This window comes from Microcebus murinus, chromosome 3 (genome assembly GCF_040939455.1).
Source record: "Microcebus murinus isolate Inina chromosome 3, M.murinus_Inina_mat1.0, whole genome shotgun sequence".
NCBI lineage: Eukaryota > Metazoa > Chordata > Mammalia > Primates > Cheirogaleidae > Microcebus > Microcebus murinus.
The window spans coordinates 60,540,389-60,553,129 of NC_134106.1; the positions used below are offsets into that span (position 1 = coordinate 60,540,389).

At 45.8% G+C, this 12,741-nt stretch overlaps 1 protein-coding gene across 2 annotated transcripts in view; it reads right to left on the reverse strand.

The window, feature by feature from the left end:
• Nucleotides 1-12,741, reverse strand: part of SFXN5 (sideroflexin 5) — a 115,557-nt gene that overhangs the window by 102,107 nt on the left and 709 nt on the right. For both annotated transcript variants that reach the window (XM_076000876.1, XM_012750126.2), the window contains exon 2: nucleotides 2,095-2,163. In XM_076000876.1, coding sequence (XP_075856991.1) covers nucleotides 2,095-2,163 — 69 coding nt within the window. The remainder of the gene's footprint in view (nucleotides 1-2,094; nucleotides 2,164-12,741) is intronic.

The window sequence follows — 12,741 nt, forward strand, 5'->3', positions numbered from 1 at the left end:
CCTACCTCCCAAGTCTCCCTCCATTTCTCAATGTACCCCAAAGTCCAGCACTGGCGCCTCCATCTTTTGAGTTAAGCACTGGCCTCTGCTGACTCCTCCATCAAGCAGGTAGCATTTATGTTGGGATTTTAGGACTACAGTTGTATCTAGTTTTGCACAGTTCTGGAACTTCCTAGAATGACACATTACCTAGGCTGAGCAAGTAGTTTCCCTAGTTTGGTGCTCTTCCAAATTTTTATGTACTTGCATTGATTACTCCTTAGGAGAATCCAGATAGAGCCTAGGACAGCCTGTGACACCTGAGCCCTTTGTCCTCACTGAGCTGCAGTAGGAAACCACATATGAGGGCAATGCCCACATTTCACATTACCGGGCTGCTCCTGGCACAGTGCGGATAGTTCCAGGCCCAAGTGTCCAGCAGCCCTTGTGTTTCCTTCCATCGTGGCTTTCCTCTCCTTGGGCTAGTCAACTCCAGAGCCTAAGTGTGCCAATCAATGCTCAACACAGAAAAAACATGCAGTGAAGTGTTGTCCTCTTGGGAAGTTGACTCAGAGGCTCAATGACTTGCCTCAGGGTATGTGGGGGCCCAGGGTCAGAGCTGAGGCCTTCTGCCAGCTGAGCAGCTGAGTAATCTTGGGCAAGTTCCTTCCCTAAACTCAAGTTACCTGAACAGGGATGAAAACTGGCTGAGAATAATCATACCTGGGTTCACACGCTGGCTCCATCAGCCAGCACCATGTGCATAAGACTTAACCTCTGTCTATTTCTTCCTCTGTAAAATGAACTTATAGTAAGTAGCATCCTCTCAGGGTTGCTTTGAGTTAATATGATGAGCTAATACATGTCAAATGCTTACAAATTGCCTTGCACACAGTGGTTAATAAATGTTTGGTATTTTATATGTATATACATTACTACACATATCTGTTAAATATATATAAAAAGCCTATAAAGACATACTTCTTAAAATGGCTAAAATAATATTTTTAAAAATTTGATAATAGCAAGTGTTGGTGAGGAAGTGGAGCAACTGGAACTCTCAAACATTGCTGATGGGAATGTAAAATGCACAGCCCCTTCGAACAACAGTTTGACGGTTTCTGATAGTTAAATATATATTTATCACACTTACCATATGAGCCAGCAATCTTATTCCTAGTTATTTACTCAATAGAAATGAAAGCATAGATCCACACAAAGAATGTTCACAGTAGTTTTATTCACAACAGCAAAAAACTGGAAAGAACCCAGGTGTTCGACAACAAGTAAATGGATAAACAAATTCTGAAACATCCTTTCAATAGAACACCGCTCAGCAATAAGAAGGGATGAAGCACTGATACATGCAACAACACAAAGGAATCGCAAAAACATTATCTTAAGGTAAAGAAGCCAGACACAAAAGGCCACATACTGTAGGATTGCATTTACAGAACATTCTGGAAACTGCAAAACATTAGAAACAGATGACTGGTTGCCAGGGGTTGGGGAAGGTGGGAATTGATTATAAAGAGGCATGAGGGAACATGTTAGGGTGATGAAAATGTTTTATATCTCGACTGTAGCGGTGGATACATGACTGAATACATTTGTCAAAACTCAGAACTGTATACCTAAAAAAGGAAAATTATACCTTAATAAATCTGACATTAAAAGCCATTGACAGTAGTTATCTATGAAAGGACGGAACTGGGTGGGGAGGATGGTTACAGAATACTCTTTCGTATCCTTTAACATGTGTACTGTTTGAACTTTTCTAGGGAGCATATCATTTATGTACTTGATAACAATTTCATTAAAGTTTTAAATAATAATAATGATGATGATCTCTACCTTGAGGGGTGTTGTGAGAGATCCAGATATAATAATGTGAAAAGCACACGTCACAGTGTATAGACAGACAGACAGATGGATGATAGATACAAGTAGAGACAGAAGTGTAAGTAGAATATCTGTTACCTTCCTCTCATCTCCCACCTCTTCTAGCATCTTCAGTGCCCCCTCCCCACCCTCCCTAACCCTTCAGAAGACCCACACATTCTGAAGTGGCAAGGCACTAAGGCCCGGGGCCACTGAGTGACGGCCATGACTTACCTCGGTGACAAAGAGTGTGCGAGGGTCAATGATATCCAAGAAGTGCCTGAAGCGGCCATAGAAGGACGTCTGGAGAAGAGGATAGGAGAGAAGAGTAGGTGAGCTCCACACATCGTCCTCCAGACACTGGGGAGCCCCACGTCACAGCTTGCCCTTAGGGTCAGGGTCCCCTACTTCCCAGAACTACCCAAGTATGTGAATAACAGAGAAGCCTCACTGCTCAGGGACCTGAGGACAGCTTTTCCTGGGGCTGAGAGTTTCCTAAAGTCAACTCAAAGACCATCAAGATACTCAGTGACCATCCCAACTTATCTTCCAGATGCCTCCCATTTTTCTCCCCTTCTCCCAATGCCCTGAGATCTGTTCTGAGCCCTTCAGAAGCTCCCAGGCATCACCAGGCATGTGGGCTGGAGGTGAGGCCTGGTCTGCAGCCCTCTTCTGGCCTCCCTGCCTTGCTTAGGACAGCTTGAGTGATAGACGACCCTGTCTGCCCCTCACAGGGTCCCTTCTCGAGGTCCAGCTCTGCCCGTGGAGGGTGAGGGGAAGATCCCCACAGGCACAGCTCAAGCATGACAGTGCCAAGCTCACAGCTCTCCAGCCCTCCTTCACCCATAACCCTGGAGCTGCGGTGAGGCAGAGGGTGAGGGGCCCACTCCCCCAGCCCTTTACTCCCGAGCAGGGACCCAGGAAAAGGAGGGCTTTGTGCTAAGCAGGCCATAGGCATTAGAGCACAATGAAAGGAAACCAGGCAACGCTTCTGCTGGGCCTTCTGCCCAGGGGACTAAGCCAGCTGGGCAAAGCTGAGCTCAAGGGGAGGAGAGAGGGTGCTAAGCTCAGGATAAAGGGGAAACACCAGGGTTCATGTCTCGCTTCACTCCAGGCTCTGCCCCAAATTTCTCCCTGGAGCCCCACAGCTCTCCATGCACCATCCTCTCCACAGTGGAGGAAACGGAAGCCTCCACATCCCTCCCCTTACTTACTAGGACACCAGACCCTGCAGTCAACCCTTGCTCCTTTCCCTTCCCAATAAAGATCCTGCAATAGGCCCCAGGTCACCTCGAAAGCCCCACACACAGCAGGCCTCATCCCACCTCCATTTCTCTGCCCGCCGTGGCATGCCCTGGACAGAGCATTGTCTCATCCCCACTGTCGCCCCCACCCAGGTGCTGCCTGTCACAGACCAGATAGAGCTTTAGCACCACTCCTACTAAAACAGTTGCTCTCCAACCTCTTGTAACACAAATGGCCTAAACCATTTCCCCACTTAAGACATACATGCTCAAGGCTTACACTGTTGTCCTGGCAAAATTTTACCTCTAAGGATGTAGTCTAAGGAAACGATCCAAGATGTTCAGAGATTTGGTCGGGGTGCACACTAAGGATGATCACTGCTGCATTATTTACATAGGTAGGTGGTTAAATAAATGATGGTCCAGTCTTATGATTGAATACTGTGCAGCCTTTAAAATCATGCTTTCAGACATTTATGACATGGAAAAGTGCTTATGATTTTATAAAATACATATAAGAAGTGTGATTCCAACTCAATAAACAAGGAGATAAACAGAGCTAGATGGATACTAAATGAGCAGCAAAAAGACCAAATGACATCCAGATCCTGGCCCACTAAAAAGAACCAGAGTTCCTCAGGGAAGTGGCTCATTCCAGGGCTGAGATAGGGAAGATACAAGATGAAACTTGTTCGTTTTGTTGTGCCAGAAAGTAATGAAGTGCCACCCCTGAAAATGAAGGGGACGTGTTAAAAAGACCAATGAGGGGCAGGTGGACATTGTGTCCCTCTGGTTGTGACACCCTGAGAAGTCCCCAGCATCTTCCACAGTATTCTGGAGGACTCAATCTGCATCATGAGGAAACATCAGACAAACCCAAATTGAGGAGGATTCCATAAATGAACTGATCTTGTTCATCAAATGTGCCAGTGTCATAAAGACAAAGACAAAAACTGTTCCACATTAAAAGAAATTAAAGAGACAACTAAGTGCATCACATGATTTGGGATTGGACCCTGGACTAGAGGGGGGAAATGCCCTCAAGGGCATTAGTGAGACAAGTGGCAAAATTGGAATACAGACCACAGATTAATAAGTGTTGCATCCACGTTACATTTCCTGAATATAATAACTGCACTGTGGTTATGTAAGAAAATGTCCTTGTTCTTAAAAGACAGACACTGAAGTATTAAGGGATGAATGGATATAACCTACTTTTAAATGGTTGAAGAAAACTAACGTTAAATATAATATATTAAATATAATATACAGGGCAGCCATGAAATCTGGCAACATGGGTGCTCTAACTATTATGTATTTATAGATTGAAGATGTCCTGATGCTACCATGTATGTTTCCTGTGGTTCTAGACTTCATGATCACCTGTAGACAAAGAGAATAATAAACAAAATGTGACTAGACATTAAAAACTGGTGGATTTAAGCAAAGGGCATGCAAAAATTTTTCTTACTCTTGCAACTTTTCTGTAAGACTGAAAGTATTTCAAAATAAAAGGTAAAAATGTATTTTTCAAAAAGCCAGATGAGGCTGAGCTCAGTGGCTCACGCCTGTAATCCTAGCACTCTGGGAGGCCGAAGCAGGTGGATCACTCAAGGTCAGGAGTTCAAAACCAGCCTGAGCAAGAGCGGGACCCCGTCTCTACTAAAAATAGAAAGAAATTAATTGGCCAACTAAAAATATATAGAAAAAATTAGCCGGGCATGGTGGCACATGCCTGTAGTCCCAGCTACTCAGGAGGCTGAGACAGAAGGACCGCTTGAACCCAGGAGTTTGAGGTTGCTGTGAGCTAGGCTGACGCCATGGCACTTACTCTAGCCCCGCCAACAGAGTGAGACTCTGTCTAAAAAAAAAAAAAAAAAAAAGCCAGATGAAAATACATTAAAATGTTAACAGAGATTGCCTCTGGGTGATAGGATTATGGGTGGTTTTTATTTCTATAACTTTTAAATTGCTTTTAAAATGAAAAATAAATCAATATTATACATAATATATAGAATATTCTATTTTTAAAAAATATAAAGTAAAATACAAGCTGGTATTTTAAGTATTATACTTGACTATAAGCTCCTGAAGCACGTGGGCTGTCAGATGCTCTTTCCTTATCCTCCTTGGCTCTCAGTCTCCTTACACATCTAGAAGGGCCTTCACAAATAAATACTCCTGGGGAACGGATGTGTGGGCTGAAGAGCAGCCAATGGCCTTGAGGCTTTCGAGAGGGGGTGGAGCCAGGCTGGGCTTTGAAGGTAGGGCAGGATCAGAAAAGGGTAACAGTATGGCAGCTAGTGGCCCAAGGCAGGAAGAGGATCACCAGAAGCATGGTCCACGTGAAGCATTTTCTTGAAGATGGTCCAGTACTGCACTGTCTTGATCCTGTCCCAGCCCTGCCAGCCCTCTTGTGTCACTTCCACTATAGCTACTGCGGGAGAGTCCAAGATAAACCAATTTGCCCCACAGACATCTATAAACTCCTATTGAGCTAGGCTCAGGGGACACCATAATGAACTAGTCCCCAAGGAGCTGACGGCCCATCAAGAGACAAATAACTACAAACAAGTAAACAAATAACACTGTGATCAGTGCTTAAATGAGGCATCACAGAGAACATTGGGGACACACAGTTTTCCTCCTGTTTCTTCCTAGTGTGAGTCAAGGAGGTGGCCCAGCAGAGCTGGGACTGGGAGGTAAATGTATTACCAAGCAGAGAAGGTGTAAGCAAGAGTATGAAGGCACAAAGTCTGGGATCAGAAGCTGCACCTGATTCCACCACTCAGCTACCTAGTGAGGACCTACGTGTACCCAGTGCTGTGCTAGGTCCTGGGGATATTGCAAGGCTGAGTGACTATGAGGGAACAAGGAAGGAAGAAGACTCACAGATGATGCCTAGATTTCTAGTTAAACACAAATGCTTATTAACCAGGATAAGGACAGCAAGAAGAATACTGATTGAATGGGGAATAAGATAAAAATTCTGTATTGGTCCTGTAAGTCTGAGATACTTAAAGGGTCTTCCAGATGTAACTCTTCAGTAAACACGTGGACACATAGGCCTGAGACTGAATGAAGAAAGGGTTCCTGAGTTGGAAATGCAGACAATAGTGTCCTAGCCCAATCAGCCTACAACACCCAGGGACAAATCTATAGTCTGACAAAGTCAGGTTTACTGACTCACTGCAAGGAAGAAGGCACAAGCAGAGGAACTCTGGAGTGCTCACCAAACACAGGGAACATTGAGTTAGTATAGAATTTTGGGTAAAGGTAGAGTAAAATGTAAATGAAGCAGAGATTCAATGTGCTCAAAGCAAAGCAAGACAGGGTAGGAAGGCATCAACATAGGTCTGGACTGACAAGTGGACCAAGGGTCATATTTCTTTGGAAAGATCAATGTGGAACGTTGGGACAAAAAACCCCTTATTTGAAGCTAAGCATGTGGGTTGATTCTCTGAGGCAAAGTGGCTTATGTTTGCCAGTCAAGAGGTGGCTGGTTCATTCCTACTGATACAATTTAAACAGCAAAGTTTCTAGCAATCTATGACCTTAAAGAGTGGGATTTCTCAATGAGTATGAGAAATTTCAAAGAACAGAGTTGTTCTGAAACTTTGTAGCTCCAGTGGATCCTTGTGAGAAACATTGTTTCTTTGCAGCGGGCTTTATGTGTGACTGTCCTCCCTGCCCGATGAATGGTAGGGAAGGTGTTTACTTTCTCAGTCTGAGTTCATTTTTACTTTCTCAACCATTTAAAATGTGTAGCCTTCTCTCCCCCTCTAAAATTCTGCCCCCATCTTTACCCAATCACATAGTCATTGGAAGTTTTTCCTTCCCTTTTTCTTTACCAGAAGAATGAGTCAGCCAAATGATTCCTTCCCTTTCTTTCCCTGCACAAGAAAGGTGAGTCAGCTAATTCTAGCAGGAGCCCTGGGCCTGCAGCAGCAAGCTGCCTTCCCACCTCCACATCTCTCCCACCTGCAGGCCCATGGGGGAGAGGGGGCCTTGGGAGCAGCAGAAACTGACAGGCATCCTCTCCCCTCCAGACCTCCAAATTACTGCTCTTGGGGGTTAGGAATAAAACACTCATTGAATCTATAGCCCAAAGGCAGAAAGCCTGGACCAGCGCAGTCGTCCTGAACCTGGATGCACAGTGAATCATGTGGGTGCTTCAGAAACCAGGCTGCACCCCCAGGAATACTAATTCTATTGGTCTGGGGTGGGCTCCAGGCATCAGTATCTATTTAAAAGCCTGCCCAAGTAACTCTAGGAGGTGTTGATCCCTCTCCAGCAAAGCCAAGTCTCAAAGCTTCCTTGGGTGCTATGCTGTCATCTGCCCCCCTTTACTAGGCAAGGGGTGATGGGGGCATTTAAAAGCATGGACTTGGCCAGGTGTGATGGCTCACATCGTAATCCTAGTACTTTGGGAGGCCAAGGTAGGGGATTACTTGAAGCAAGAAGTTCAAGACCAGCCTGAGCAAGTGTGAGACCCCATCTCTACAAAAAAAATAGAAAAATTATTGGGACATAGTGGCACTTGTCTGTAGTCCCAGCTACTTGGGAAGCTGAAGCAGGAGGACTGCTTGAGCCCAGGAGTTTGGGGTTGCAGTGAGCTATGATGAGGCCACTCTCCAGCCTGTAAGACAGAGTGAGATCCTGTCTCAAATAAACAAACAAACAAACAAATAAATAAATAAGGCATGGACTTCAAGTTTACAGGAGAAATAGGGGACAGAGGAATATATTAAACAACACCACAGAGACGCCATTGGCCACATTCAGGAGATGAATTCTATAAGACAAACAATCTAGTTTCTTTAGCAAATATGAGGGGATAAAAATGGGTGGGGAGAGAACCAGTAAGTTAGAAGATACAAAAGAGAGACAGTCCCACAATGTAATGTGTGAGACTTACAGGATCCTGATTCAAAACAACCAACTATAAAAAAAATGTATTTGACAATAAGGGAAATGTGAATAGTGAGGGACTGGTTATTTGGTGATATTAACAAATAATGGGGCTGGGTGTGGTGGCTCACGCCTGTAATCCTAGCACTCTGGGAGGCCAAGGCAGTCAGATCATTTGAGTTCAGGAGTTCGAGACCAGCCTGAGCAAAAACAAGACCCTGTCTCTACTTAAAAGAAAGAAAGAGAGAAAGAGAGAGAGAGAAAAGAAAGAAAGAAAGAAAGAAAGAAAGAAAGAAAGAAAGAAAGAAAGAAAGAAATAGAAAGAAAGAAAGAAAGAAAGAAAGAAAGAAAGAAAGAAAGAAAGAAAGAAAGAAAGAAAGAAAGAAAGAAGCAAGCTGGACAATAAAATATATATATATATATATACACACACATATATATGAAATTAGCGAGGCATGTTGGCGCATGTCTGTAGTCTCAGATCCTTGGGAGGCTGAGGCAGGAGGATCACTTGAGCCCAGGAGTTTGAGGTTGCTGTAAACTAGACTGACACCTCGGCACTCTGGCCTGGGCGACAGAGTAAGACTCTGTCTCAAAAAAGAAAAAGAAAAAAAAGAAAGAATGACTTTAGGTGTGTTAAATGTATTGTGGTTATGTTAAAACTAATCAAAAATCCTCTGATTTATGACATGATGAAGAGGGCACTTCATCTCTGTGACATTCTTCTCCCAAAACCCATAACCCCAGTCTATCAATGAGAAAGACATTAGGCAAACCCAGACTGAGGGCCATTCCACAAAATATCATACCAGTACTCCCAAAACTGTCAAGGGCATCAAAATGAAGGAAAGTCTAAGATACTGTTACAGGTACTGTGACTGTCACAGACAAGAGGAGACTAAGAAGACACGATCACTAAATGTGATGTGTTCCCTGATGGGATCCTAGAAAAGAAAAGGGACATTAGTGTAAAAAATAGTGAAATCCAGTTAACTCTGGAGTGTAGGTAACAGTAATGTCCCAATGTTGGTTTCTTAGTTTTGACAAATGTACTGGGATAGTGTGAGATGATAACATTAGGGAACACTGGGTGAGGGTTATGCAGGAATTCTCTGTCTTTTAACTTCTGGAAATCTAAAATTATTCCAAATTTTTGGAAAAAAACTAACCAGAGTCCTTGTTTTGTTTTTTTTACAGATACCTACTGGTTCAATGAAATGATGCGATGTTTGGGCTTTACTTCAAAGTAATTCACTTTTACTTCAAAGTAATTCACTTTTACTTCAAAGTAATTCACTGGTTGGGAGCTGGGAGTATATAGATGAAACAAGGCTGGCCTTGAGTCAGGTAATTGTTGAAGCTGGGTGGTCAGTGTATACAGATTCACTGATGATTGTCTCCACCTGTGTATGTTTGTAAACCTCCATAATACAAAAGTTGGCAATGAACAAACAAACAAACATGGACTCTGGAGCCAGAATGCCTAGGAAGTTACTTAATTTGTGTGCTGCAGTTTTCTCACTCATAAATTGAAGCTCATTGTACCTGCCTCACAGGGTTGTTATGAAAATGAAATGTCAATACACAAAAAGGGTGGAACAATGCTTGGCTGTCATCGTCTTATGAAGAGAAAATGGTCCATCACCCTTTCTCCACCCTCTGACTCACTATTCTTCCTCCCTGCTCTGTTGTACAGTGAGACCCTTAATGGAGGAGAGGAAGAAGAGTTCTGAAGTGACTCCAGGGAGTAAGGAAAGACCTTGGTGCCAAGTCCTGTAGAAATGGTGAGATTAGCTGGGGAATAAGAGTGGTGTCCCTGGCCTGGGTGCTGGGAATGGACCCTGGATTATGAACCACCCTGAAGCAGGCTTCTGTCAGACCAGCACAGGGCACTATGAGCATATATTAGACACCTACTGCATGCCAAACACCAAGGACAGGACCCTGACAGAGATGTGAGTTGGACCCTGAAGGAACTCATCAACTCAGTATATACATGGCTGACCTTTGTGTCTTTAGATTCACCTCCTTAGAGACCCCCACTCTGGGGTGTCTCAGGGCTGATGAATCTTACAATGTTGAACATGTCCCTACTTGATTGCAATTTTACAAGATCCCTAAAAGAAAAGCTGTCCCACCTAGCCAATTACAACCTTATAAAATCAACTTAATTCCAATCTACAAAGACCTGCTGAAGTATCTGTAGCACTGTAGCACATTTATTTATTCAATATAGCTTTATTAAGCACCTTTTAAGTGCCAGGCACTGTGCTGAGCCCTGGAGCGTCAACGGGGAGTGAAGGCAATTAATTACAGCCCCTGCTTCCACAGAGCCTATAGTCAAAAAGAGGAGACAGCAATAAAATAATCACCCCAAATGAATGTATGCACTGATATATGTGCTTTGCAGTAGGGGAGCACAGTCAAAAGCTCACTGGGTGCGGGAGGAGGCTTCCCCAAGGAAGTGATGCTTCATGGACACTTCAGGAATGAAGAAGAGTGAACAAGAGTTGGGGGCAGGGGAAGAGGTGATGTTCTAAGCAGATGGCCCAGTGGTGGGAGGGAACATGGTGGGTTCAAAGACTGAAAAGCAGTCAGTGTGGTGGGAAAGAAAATAAGAGAGGTGGGTGTGTGGGAGGTGGATTCAAGGAAGAAGTCAGCAGGAGTGGGCCATGCAGACCTTTGGGGTCCCTTTAGAAATGAGGTCTTTATCTCAGAAGCAGGGGAAGCCACTGGCAGGCATTTACATATGTGGGAGAGTGGGAAGTCACCTGATCAGACCTACATTGTTAGGACTCCTCCGCAGTGCAGAAAGAGGGGTTGGAAGAGGGCCAAAGTGGAAGCAGAGAGACCTATTAGGAGGCTTCTGTAGTGACCTAGGAAATAGATGACCAGGCCTTGATCTAGAATTCTAGCAGTGGAGATGGGCAGACTTGAGCACCGTTTAAGAGATGAGATCACTGGGCCTCTGGTTGTGTTCAGAGGGTGAGGGAGAAGAGAGGTATACAGGTGACTTCCAGGTTTCTGACTCCAGAGATTGGATGGCAAGTTGGGCTACTTGAAGAGCCAGGAAGCCTTGCAGAAGGAGCAGGTTTGGAGGAAAGAAAAGTTCCTTAACATGGATGAAGCACATGCGGTGTGCTTATGCAGGTCACTATGCTGGAAGAGAGAAGCTTCAACAGCAAATACAGCAAACACTTTTACTGCCTTCAAGAGCAATGCCAAAAACAGGTACCAGCAATGGCTACAAAAACAGAGTAGCCTCAAGTGTGTATCTACTGTTCCAGCGGTGATTACAGCATTACGGTAATTTAAGCTACTAAGAGGTACCGGATAAACATCTATTGCATAACCAAATGTCCCAAGGGCCCCACACAGATAACAGGCACCAGGGGAAACACACACACACACACACACACACACACACACACACACACACACCTTTACATCTTTACTCAGCATATTACTATATGCCTAACCCGCCTCAGGGTAAAATAGAGACAGGGAAGGACAAGCTCAGTTCCTTCTCTCCAAAGGCCTAGGAAGGTTTGGGCAAAGCAAGTAACCACAAAGCAAACATTTAGAGGCCACAGTACAGACTGCAAGGAAAGGTTGAGCTAAGAGAATCCCACCTGGGGTAGCCAAAGAGGCTTGCAGGAGGAAGTCAGCCATTTGATGGGACCGGAGGGGTAACAATACCAGAGAAGAGAGCAAGTGTTTCCAGAGGAGGTGGCCTGAGCCTTGATGGATAAGCAGAGTGAGTGTGTGTGAGTGTGTGTGTGTCTCGTGAGGGGAGGACAGGCAACGAAGGGTCACTCCAGTCCAGGCAGGAGCACCCCTGACAATCTCGCTCTAGGTGGCATCCTACACTAGCAGAAAGACACCAGTCTCACCCCAGATACCTACATGCTGAGATGGTCTATTTTTAAAAGGAATTAAAGTCCTGCTTAAAAACATTGGGGACATGTTTTTTCAGAAGGCTCAGGAGCACAGCTTCTTAATTATCAGCGAAGCTCGGGGCACTCCTTTGCTGGAATCAGTCCCTCTCCCTCCACCAGCATTTTAAAAAAAAAAAAAAAACACCGCACCGACCTTTGTACTATTTCTTTTCTTCCTGCAAAGTTCTTTCTGGCCCCCTCCGCTGCGACAGCCCCCACCCCCCACAGCGAGCCCTGGTTCACTTCAGCCGAGTCTCTCTGCCCTCTTCCCAACAAATAAAGTCCGCTTCCTCAGCGCGGGAGGGTCTGCGGCGTGGGACAGCCCCTCCCAGCGTCCTGGCCCCCGGGCCCAGCCAGCACGTCTGCGCTGCGGCTCTATCCCGGGCTCCGTGGCCGAGGGCCGAGTTAGCGATGCCCTGGCGGGGGACCCGGAGGAAAAGGACGACTGTCACCTTGCCCCTAAGAGCCCGAGCGGGTCTGCACGGAGTCGCGTTCCGTGTGCCGGGGCCGGGAGCGGAGACCCCGTGCGGAGGACGCGGCGCGGGAGGGGCTGGCGCGGGCTCCCGGGGACGCGGCCCCTCCGAGGGCGACGGCCCCAGGGGATGACACAGCGTTTCCCCCGCACTCCCAGCGTGCCCGCACGTCCTAGCTCCTTCCCGCAGGGCACCAGGGGCCGACTCGCTGCGTCGGCGAATCCTCGGCGGGGTCGGGGGTGGGGGGCACCGGGGTCGCCGGGCCGCCGCACCCCTCGGCAAGTGGCCCTATCCTGGCGCGCTTCGCGGACTCGG